We start from the raw sequence: 12144 nt of genomic DNA, 5'->3' as shown, positions 1-12144 counted from the left end.
AAATAAACTATAAATAAAGTAATTGAAGAAAAAGCTAAACGTGAAACAGAACAAGGCACAGATAAATAAAAAGGCAACGGCCCCAACTGGGAATCGAACCCAGCTCTCATCGAATCGAAGCCTAATTATTTTACGTCATTTTCATCGATCTCATATTTCAAATTCATATTTAACAATATTTTCTTTTTAACTAATTTTTCAAATTTAATATTACAAATTTCTAAAGATTTTTTTGTAACCTAGATAGTGTCTCTGATAAGCAAATCCGATTTTTATACATACGGGACACCTATTGGCTTTAAAAATCTAAATGAATATTCAATTTTATTGAAATAACTTTACTCTAACTTTTTAGGTTTACCCATCAATGTAATAAATCATTGAAGAAGAAGATAATAATAATAATAAATCATAACGAAACAGAACAAAACAAAGAAAAATTAAATAATAGTATTGTCAATAAGTTAATTTTTTGATTTTTTTCTTGAGTTATCGTTTTATGTTAGATGAAATTACTTGATTTTAGACGAAGTACATTATTTTTGTAAATAATAATACGAAATTTCCCCATGGTTGTGTGGTTACGATCTTTTTCTACGAATCTGGAGGTAGCGAGTTCTAATCCTGGCGGGCCCAAGTAAAAGTTATTTGATTAATTTTTGTTATTTTACAATGATATTAATTTTAAATAAATGTATATTTTATTTTATTCTGCATTGTTCTGAAGAGAGATTAACATTCACAATCGAAATGTGGCGTGAAATGGTTTTGTGTGACCAGAACTGAATAGCCAGCTACCTACTTCCCCACATCCCCAGCTCTTCCCATATCCTTTCGCTCAAACTACCTTCAAACGGAGAAAAATGAGTATGGCTGTAGCGTGTTCTATAACACTTTGAGTGAACTGTAAAAAAACGATAACTAAAGCTCATTCAATTGGTTTGTAAATAGCACGGGAATAATTGGAAGAAGGAAAACAGCCTACCTGAACTCCCATGAATCCGGGCAAAAATACGGGTTCTCGATGCACTTTGCACTGGTGAATTTTCCTCCACAAACGAGACGAACAACAAACGAATTTATTTCGGTATTTACACATATGATACGACGACGAAATTTTAGGTGGCACCTTCTTGATGTACGACACGAGCTCGACTGGTATTTGCGACAATTAGTGCAACAATGTTCATAAGGTCCAATGTGGGTAGGACTGTTTATAGGGAAGGAGATGGATAGTAGGAAAAATGGTAGGTAATTCAAAAAAGCTGTTTCAATACTAAACAATGGCTAATTTGTTGAAATCTTTTTAAAAATGTGATTTGTAATCCATTCCTAGTAAAATATTAATCTATTCAGAATACATCGGAACCTGCAGTCCCGTATTTTACAAGAATACGTATAATTTTATCAGATTTTAATAAAATAGCAATATTTTATATCAGTAACTTTTCTTCGTGCAGCCTAACAGCTACCCCAGATGGGGATACCATAGCCTCACTGGCACTAGACGGTTGGATAAATTGGGGCTTTTAGGTGGTACTTACATAGAACAATATTTTATCTAAGTATCACCTAAGAGTTCCAAAAATTGGGACTCTTAGGTGATACTTACATAGAACAATATTTTTTTAAAAAACATCCGTTAGTATCCTGATTTAGTTCCAAAGTTCTCTTTATGCCTGAATCCCTTCTATCGCCCATTAACCTCCACATGCAACTGTCACTCTGAATGGTATTTTAGTTTTAATTATCTCCCTCATCCCCAGTTTGGCAGGCCGCCGCCACTGCCAAACGTAAACATGTTTATTTGTATTAAAATTCATTTTGGACGATTTGACAGATCATTATTTCGTATTTTGATGACCGGGCCCCTTGACGGTGGGCTTTCGCTCCCTCTATAGGGTAAATAGACGTACGCAGAAAGGTACCTACCACATAAGACCTGTCTCGAGTCATTGGCGTGGCGCAATTCTGTTTGGTTTTGGGATCATTAATTTTTTTTTCGATATTGCTGTATTTTTTAATGTGAAACACTTTTGGCGAAAGCGTGGCAAGACGGAACGACGCTCTTGCACAAGACAACGCTTCATTCGGCCAGCCTGGAAATTCTTCGGCGCTTTACGCCCGGCCGCCAAAACTCTGTGCGGTATATATGCTAATATTCTGACTAAAATTGGCAATGAATCTATTCTTATAGATTTAGGTAACTACGAGTAATATCTATTCATACATACATACGCAGATCTTCAATCGAGCGATTGGTGTCATATATATACCTATAAACATTTACTATTATTTGATAAATACCATTCTTCAAAATATTAATAATGAAATATATGAAACTGCTTACTGCGTTTTAAAGCCAATGAATTCACCTAAATTTCACCGTTTATCACATATTTTTAAGCTCAATAAATTTGGCCCCTTATGGCAAGCGTTCGCTCAAAACAAAATTGTTCCAAGAAACTGAAATTTTGGACCTTAAGCAGACCTATAGTGCTCAATGTCTTAAATTTATTTATACGCTACCAAACAACTTTATTAAAAATTCAAATCGTGCCAGCCAACAACATGGCGCTTGTGAATATGCTGTGCCTCACTGCAAAACCAGGTTGGCCCAAAAGCATATTAGCTTTATTGCTCCAAAAATGTATAATTCTTTATGTACAACCTTTAAAAGGGACACGTGTGTAAACCTTCAATCTTTTAAAAAGTACATCAAATCTTGGCTAAAAAACACTGAACTAGATATTTTTTCTTATAAGTTTTATCAAAGCTCTCTGTAACATATATCCATGTAGAGATCATTTTTTATTTGTTTCACATACATACAGAACAGCGGATATATTTTATTGTTTGTAATGCTTTGTCTGCTAATTCACTTTTTAAGATGTCTTCTTTAAAAACTAGTATTTACCTTATTTTTTGTGTTATTTTAAAACTTGTACATATTTCATGATTTAGTTTCTTGTATTGCATCTCTACAGTAGCTCTTTTAAAATAACTTAAATTTATATTTGTTATTGTATCCCCACTTAAACCATGGAAATACGATAAAAATACTTATAATACCCACACTCAGGCTTCGCCTTCGTGGGATTTTTTTTTAATTATGAACATTTATTTCAATATTTTTTATACATATTTCAAGATTTTATGTAACTATCCATGTATGTATAAAAAAAAATTCAATAATAAATAAAAAATAAAAAAAAACAAACCTGGAATATTAAGCCAAAAACCGCTCTACTTGATGATATTTCCACTTTTATATAGCTTATTCTTAAAAGTGTTTACTTACTGTGGTATTCTATACATTAGTATGAGGTGTTACACACACGAGAAAAACTTATTTCTAATTTATTAATAATTCTCTTTTATTAATGAGTCTCTGCTATTAACCTAACCTAACCTAACCCAACCATTTGGAGCCAGTGAGACAATGCCGTACATAATTGTGGAATTTATTGGGGAGGAGAAGGCGATGGGGAAGAGTAGGGAGGGGGAATGAACCTAACTTTTTTTTTAAATTTTTTTCCTAATATTTACTCCACACAGGAGGCCCTGAACCTAACCTAACCTAACCTAACATTTCCACAAAAATTGCTTTAATTATTTAGCTGGGTGGGTACTGTTTATTTCATCAAAATATCGTCAAAATATTTCATCGTATCGATACATCATGTGCTCATTAAATCTATTATTTCACTTATCAGAAAATTAAGAAATTATGACCAAAATTTAAAATAAAAGATGGAAATACCCAATCTTTAAGTGTCCCTTAAGAAAATATTATGTTTTGAATTATTATATTTTAATTACGTAGGTTATGTTAACCACATTTATGAATGTCTTAGTCTCACCGGTTCCAGACCGATGGGAGCAGTTGGGACTCTTGTGCGGAACTTACATAAAAATAAAATAAATAAATAAAATGTGTTGGTGATGAAATTACGATATTTTTATTAGTTGATAAAAATTTGAACAGAAGTAGCTAGAAAAAAATAATGCTAAGGTTTTATTGCTTACAGTTAATCGCTGCAAAATCTTAAATGAATATTAATTGACTCACAAGTAATTGAGTGATATGATCTTAAAGCGCTTAGCTTAATCCGGTATGTTCTGATAATTGAAAGCTGCGGCGTAAGTAGCTTTGCAAATAAGCGCACGGCTAAGCGCTTGTTAGAGGCGCCAGTCGATAAGCTCTTTGCTCGAGCGCTTAGCCTTGAGAGGGAGAGGGGGATAGACGGGTCTCCAGAAATTTGCTGAATTTGGTATGTTAGAAAAATACTAAATAAAAAATATATATTAGAACTTATAAGCAGGTCTTAATCCTTTGCAATAAAATATGTTTGCAAAACCTTATTTGGATTGAAAGCAATACTCAGCTGGTAACGACTCGACCCTTGTATACTGGTACTGCCTACTACATGAAGAAAAATGAATATTGCTTACTTGTTAAGAATCTCTTCATAATATTGGTTATTCTGGTTAAAAACGGGATTGCAGGCCTTTAATGAATGACTTAATAGGTTTCCTTATATATGAAGATGGCGATATAATAGATGTATACATCGTGTCCGGGGATAAAGTGCACTAATTTTAGGAGATGATTCTACACATGATGTTAGAATTAAAAAAGGCAATATTTTTTTTCCAAATTCCAACATTATTTTCACATTCCGAAATATTTTTCCAAAGAAAAATATTTATTTTTTCATACAAACAATTTAACTTTTTTACCTAAAATATACCTTAAAACTTTGAATGTTTGAAAAAAGTTGTTTTTTTTCTTCTTCTAAAATCATGTAGAATCACTTCCCGAAGTTAATACAGCGCCCTTGAGGTAATTTCTCACGAAAATGGCGCTATATAAATTAGCCAAATATTATTAAATATTATTATACCTGTATACGCCATTAATTTGAATAGATTTTTTAAAAAAATACTACTTTACCTCTATGGATGCAATAAAATGGTTTATAAACAAAACTATATTTATAAATAAAACTTAATCAACGTGACCACTGTTCATTGACAGTTTTTTTTCTTCTTCTAAATTTTGGATATTTTGGAGTTTGATTACGGGGAAGACTTAAAACATTGCCAAAAGGATAGGTATAATATTTTTTCTTTTACCTTTATATCAAAAAATCAACAATTTATTCGTGTAAATAAAATCAAATCAGTTTAGTTATAGGTACGCTAAATAACACCTAAATAGGTGAGCCGTCGGATTTCAGATACTGATTTAATACCTAACACGGTATATTATTTACATATTTAATATTCATTTGCAATACGGTCTAAACTAAAAACTTAGCGTTTTAAGCTTTCACACCCTTAAATTAAATACACCTGCCTGAGAGTGGCATCCTTGTATTGCCTGTTATACATCCTAATCACACTTTTCTTATTGGATTTACACTATTCGAAGCCTTACTCACATTTGGAACGATAAATTCTAATTAAATTCTTATACTATACCACCCAACAATTGCTTTTTCTCTCTTAAATACTCAAATTAATAGCATTTCCAATTACATATTTTCCAATGATGATCTGTGCCTGGGAACTGCATCTAAATTTCTCTAGTAAACAGAGTAAATATCAAGTGACCTGTCAGGTAAGTATGGTTCTGTGTCCATATTATCTGCCTGTACAGAATATTAATAAAAAAAATATATCTACATTCTAACGCATCATTTCATATGGTTTTGTATTAGTAATCGACGAACCGGTGGATGCACTCTGTAAGTCATATGTTGATCATAGTTTGTCATCTCTATAGTCATTAATAAGATAGATCAATATATAATTTATATTTCTACAGCGCCCTTGAAGGGATTTTTCACTAAAAAATGCGCTATACAAATGAATCATCCAAAATTATTATTATTTTAAGCTTAATGGAAAGAAGTTCAACTCGTAGTTACCTATCTACTTCCAATTCAGATAGAAGGTAGGTACTATACAACTATAATTAAGTGCACATAATATGTAGTATACCTACATTGTGTGGTGATAAAACTACATCCCTGTGTATTATATATATTGTGTACAACTACATCCCTGTCTATATTGTATTGATATGTATTTATATTTATTTATTATATATTTATTTCGGTATGTTTGTAAATTTACGGCATGTCTTATGTTTGGAAAATCGCTACGGGCGGGCGTTCAATAAATAAATTAAATATAAAAAATAAACATAAAATATACAGATGTAGTATCTATGGGTATACATTATTAAACATAGGTAGGTACCAATTTCGTTTGGCGGTGCACTAGTTGTGCGTGATTTTAAATTGCATTCCCGCGTAACACGGAGAAAAATGAGTATTTGCTGATTTATTAAAATTTTCTTCAAATTATTGTCAATCCTGTTCAAAACAGAGTTGCAAGTCGCTTCCTGATAAAGTGTTAGTAAATTCATAATAACATCAGAACACCTGTTCATCCGCCTGCAATTGTGTTAAAACTGTAAGGATTTTTATGAACACATGTTAAGAAATCGTCAAATCGACAAATCACTGATAATTCTTTCCTTGAGGGCAGGCCATCCCGTTTTTAACCGGGTTCCGAATAATTTGAAGAGTTTCATAATAAATTGGCAATATTTTTATCAGGAAATTTTCTCCGTGTTTTACAAAATTATTCAAGCTCAATGAACTTATAATTTTCAATATTAGAACTGATAAGCATAAATCACAAATCAGACAAGAAATAAAATAAGTAGGTATCTACCAAAATTATTTAATTAATTCATGTTTCTTTGTATGATTTACTATTATTTATTCATGTTTCAAAGTATGATTTACAGTTGGAAAATAATTCTCCACTACCATTGACATTATTACATTTCGTAGATTTCGTTAATTGTTTTTTCAAGAGGTGCATTTTTATTTAGAATATCATCTTTGTAAATTTGTAACGTTGCATGATAGAAGTATAAAGTATTTAGTTATAGACTTTAAATACTTTAAATAGGAGTTCTGATGAACATATTATAAGGTTTAAATAGAATTAATTTTAATATTAATTTTTATGCTATGTAAAAGAGTTCTGTGTGTTTTTATAAGTTCCACTCCATCCTATGCCATACTGTATTAGTGATTGGAAGAAATAACAGTTTGTCATTATGGGTAAATCTTTATTTAATATATGTCTTAGACATGTAAAAATGTATGTTAGTTTCCTCACTCTGTCTTTGAGTATGTTTATGTGTGTGAACCATTTTAGGCATTAGTCTACTGAAATACGTAGGTATTTTATTTCGGTTTTGCTTTCTATTACTTACTAATGATGAGGAATGTTTGATTATGTTTCAATAAAACTGGATGTGTTTGGTCCAGCTAATCATGAATGTTAAGATGAAGTTAGATTTTACTTACTCACTCAAACGATTGGTGTCATGTATAATATATGAAACTGCTTACTACAGTTTAAAGCCAATGAATTCACCCAGATTTCACAGTTTATCCCATGTACAGGTTTTCCAATAAGAAATGTTATTTTGATATTCAATCGTAAAAGATCAATGGTTTCGTTGCTTTTGTGGCACGTAGCGCCGTTTTGTTGAAAGTAAACGTTGTCCAAATCAATACCATCCGATTCCGGCCATAAAAAAATATTAATCATCTCTCGATAGCGCAATCCATTCACCGTAACTGTTGCTCCAGCCTCATTTTCGAAAAAGTAAGGTCCAATGACTCCGCCGGACCATAAACCGCACCAAACAGAGACACGTTGAAGATAGAGAGGCTTTTCAACAGTAATTCTTGGGTTTTCCGAGCTCAGGATGCGACATTTTTGCTTGTTGACGAAGCCACCGAGGTGGAAATGGGCCTCATCACTCAAGATGATTTGCATTTGATTCACTCAAGTGAATTTTAATAATTTCACTTCGTTGTTGAAGCGTGTATTGTTCCATTTTTTATTAATAGCGCAGTTTCTACTTGTCAAATGTTAAAAAATGACAGCTTCAATAGTAACATCTACCGAAATAGCGGGCTATTCAAAATAACACCTCTTATTGGAAAACCCTTTATTTATGTTAACCTATAAATTTGGCAGATTATGGCAAGTAATCACTCAAAACGTTTTTGCAAATATGGCATTTTTTGCCAAAAATCACTCTCATGGTTATTCACTTAACACCAAAACTGATGATTAAACTTTTCCGTCTTTGTTATCAAGTAGATGAATTAGAACTGAAACTCAGCCCAATTTGTGGCAACACTATAAGTAAGCTTAACATGTTGATGACAGATGTTACATATAAATTATAGATTTTAATACAGTACTATATATATAGCCCTGAAGAAGCCACGATTACAGCGAAACATGGTCGGCATTAAGTATAAAAAATAAATGTGGTGTTTACTAAGTTATTGTTTTATTTTAAATTATAATTTCACATCACAAAGTATCTGCTTCATGTGAAAAAAACAATATATATTACCTATGATTTGAACAGCATTCGTCAGAAATTTTCGATTGTAAAGAGCTACAGTAATTTTTAGTTTGTACCTACATACATAGATATCAATTTAAGAATAAATTCTGCTAGATAGATATTAGCGCTCAGTAATTAGAGCACTGTTGCATTCTCTTTTATTAAAATTATTTAGGGATAATCTTATTTACGAAGGAAAATATCTAAATCCCACAGCAGAAAAAATCTCGAAGATTACGCAAATATCAAATTAATTTGTTTTGCAAACCGTTTTCAGCTCGCAATTATCCGCTCTGAACTATGGAGCTTGACCTATTTCAAAACAAACATAAAATAATGTGTGCAATAAGAAAAAAAGTGTTGAATCTCAGGCAAAGTCGTATAGTACTTACCTAAATAATACATGTAATCAAAAGTACTGATTTCATTTGTCTGAATTTAAATGACATTTTCAAAATAGGAACTGTGCTTCACACAAGTGAAAAAGTACTTACCTATTCATAACAAATATTTTGATTGTTAATTTCATAATGGAACTGATGTAACAAGAATTCAGAAGATCGGTACCTACTTATAAAATAATATATTTAAAAAAATCTAAATTCTACATTTGAAATATGTATTTATTTCGTTTGATTAAATTTCTTAAAATTAATACTGACAAGTAGAGTCAGATTTCGTGACTTTTCAGGGGTTTGCGCTTTTCCACTTTCAAGAAAAGGTTAACTAATATAATATTGATTGATTTTTCATGGTTCCAGGTTCTGAACTAGTAGAAAATAAATAGCTGGTGTCACAACGGTGGACTCTTCCGTCATATTAAATAAATTTAAGTATGTAATTATTGTGAACAAAGCAATACATAATTCACTCACCAGCACTCTCCCCCGCACCCGGAGTCAAGGATCTACTGACACTAGTATCCCTCGGACTTCCGCACTCAAAGTCTTGCACTTCCGGCCTCCTGGTTCCGTTCAGCCCAAGGATAGCATCAATCGTGTGCCTCGGTCCCTGCATGCCAGAAGTGACAGCTGTTCCGCCCGTGCTCATCCTCTTCATCACATCCAGGCTCATCTGCCCCAAATGGTGCATCTGCTGCTGAAAGAACATCCTGTGGAATGCGTCACTTTGTCTCACTGATAAATTATTCAATTCCGGAGAGTTGAGATGCGTCATCTCTTGATTAATCTCGGCACTTGTTAGATTCATCTCTGATGAAAGGTTTAATGAGGCATTAGAATTAGGGGTGCTAACTTCAGAACGGTTATTCGGGCTTTCGCACCTGCCGAAATTTTCCGTAGGGGCGTCCATAGCGTACGTGTAACCGGGTTGTACTGCCTTACCCGAGAAGGGTAGTTGGGGCCTGAAGGCTCTCGAGGGAGTGGCATAGCCCCCACTCCGCTTTAAAGGCGGAGTTTGGTGGGAAGAATGGTGTGCCAGGGGAGGAGAGGCTGTAAGGGGGGAGGGTGTAAAAAGTTAGGTGGATTATTGCTTAAATAAGTGGCAATGTATGCGCTCCAAGGTGATTGTGAACTTTTGTTCGCTTTCGGCACTGATTTATTCCACGTTTACTCAGTCGATGAGATCGGAGAATAACTGAATAGAAGATAGGTACCTTCAGTCGGCCATGTTTACTTTTAAACAGTTTGTCGCCGAATAATTTTAACCCAAGTTTTACCTACAAAATCATTGAAATTCAAATTATTTTCTTATTAGATTAAGTTACATTAGCTTTCATTTATTTATCAACGGACTTACATCCAATTTACAAAATAATGAACACGAAATGGAAGAAGAATATAAATTATAAGTAAAAGTTGGTGAATGGATCAAGCAATGACAAATAAAACTAAATATAAATTAAAGATTTACCGCAAGACCCTTTGTGATATAAATATTATATATTCTAAATTTTAACGTTTAAAACGGTCGAAGGATAAGGCTTTCGACTAGCAATCCGAGGATCGCGGATTGTAATCCCGTTGTGGGTAAATATATTTTATTTCATTGATTTGTATTATTTATTCATAATTTATTAATGTAAAATAATATAAGGTATATTTAAAAATACTACCTATCAGTATTGACCAGGAGTAAGACCACCATTCGGAATTGAAAAGTTTCTTGAAATGGCTTTAGCCTTGTTTTGTGACCAAATCTGAAGAGCCAGGTACGTCCTAAGATTTATTTTACCTTCTTCTCCCTCGATGCCTTCAGCCTCACAAAATACCCCATTTGGGACTCTTTTGCAGTTTTGCAATAAACAATTAAAAAAAATAAAAAATTAAAAGTTAATTACAGTTCTTTAAACTTTATTATGTCTATTCACTTTTGAAGACTTTCCATTCACCCTGTACAAGAAAACATGTATGCAGATGAAACACATTTTTCCCTGCCCACTTTTGTGAAAAGCTTTTTTCTGTGTGTTATTTGTAATAAAATTAATAAACACATTGCTTGGTCGCGCTCTACCGCACCCTTTATGCGCATTAAATTCTTAGCCAAAACAGCCCTAATGATAAGAGGTGCTGAGTACGAATATCGCTTATGAGGTTGAAGGGTGCTTCAGACCTTTGTTTTGGAATCGGAGTAACGTGTATGAGGATTAAGGGAAGAATACGTTTACCTCAAGTAATTCCATAGCGGGATTTTTATTATTATTCTGTTATGAATGTGGGGTACCTACTTTGGGTGTCTGCCGTTTGTTCAAATTTGGAACTGTTGATAATTTAATTTTATTACTTTTTATTGTTCCAATTATTTCATTTGTTTTTAACTCGGCGGGCATCCTAAAAAGGGTTGGAAAAAACTTTCACAAAAAATACACAAAACGAAAATGATAATATGAATGGTAAACGCATGATTTTTTTAATTTTTTTCTCCTAACAGGAGGCAACAAGGAAAATGATTTCCATTGTCATCTTTGAAGATGCTGTGTGAAAGGTCTTTTTGAGGAAAGAATGGTGTGAACATGGGTCCGGCAAATCGATCCACAGCCGAGCTGTTGATTTCAAGAACGAGTCGTAAAAATGACCCGTTCTCAAGTAACAAATTTCAACCGTGTACAAATGACGCTAGGGATCAATGACGCTAGTTCCTCTGATCAGCTTTGATTGTAATAACGGGAGAACAAGGACAGCATTTTAACCTGATGCCTGTGCTCTGAACATTGCAATCCGTTAAAATGGGGGAATCTTTCAAACCATTTCGTAACAGATTCAAAGTGAATGATAAATGTCTTAAATGGAATGTAATTTTAACATTATAATATTGTTTTAGGAAGGTGCGGTGCTTTAAATCCAAAATTCGTTTTTTTTTTTATTTTTTTATTTATAATTATACACAATAGACAGAGGGTAAGCACAAACATAGATAAATAAATAACACAATAAAAATATCCATCGTCCAACAACGCTGTACAATAATTATTTTTATTATTTTATTTATGGTACAAGTAAGGTACTTTCAAACACATAATAAAACATGTTTTAAAAAAATCAAAACAAAACAATATACAGTGTAAACATACTAATTTGTAATTTACTAAATTATGTGAGAATAAAACAACAAGTATTTAAAACAACATGTATATAAAACAACAAGTATGTAAAATAGCAAGTATTTAAAACAACAAAAACAAAGTAGAATAAATTTTGGGTCAAATGAAAACAATAAATACAAGA

General features: G+C 32.6%; 1 protein-coding gene across 1 annotated transcript in view; it reads right to left on the bottom strand.

Annotated features, from left to right (window-relative positions):
• LOC149412157 (uncharacterized) overlaps nt 1–12144 on the bottom strand; it is a 160769-nt gene that overhangs the window by 91605 nt on the left and 57020 nt on the right. The window contains exon 3 of the mRNA XM_089646319.1: nt 9337–9912. Within this exon, the coding sequence (XP_089502445.1) occupies nt 9337–9912 (576 nt within the window). The remainder of the gene's footprint in view (nt 1–9336; nt 9913–12144) is intronic.

This window comes from Hesperophylax consimilis, chromosome 24 (assembly GCF_061612785.1).
Source record: "Hesperophylax consimilis isolate HC1 chromosome 24, BYU_Hcon_1.0, whole genome shotgun sequence".
NCBI classification, from domain to species: Eukaryota; Metazoa; Arthropoda; class Insecta; order Trichoptera; family Limnephilidae; genus Hesperophylax; species Hesperophylax consimilis.
This window is presented reverse-complemented; position numbering and strand designations above follow the sequence as displayed.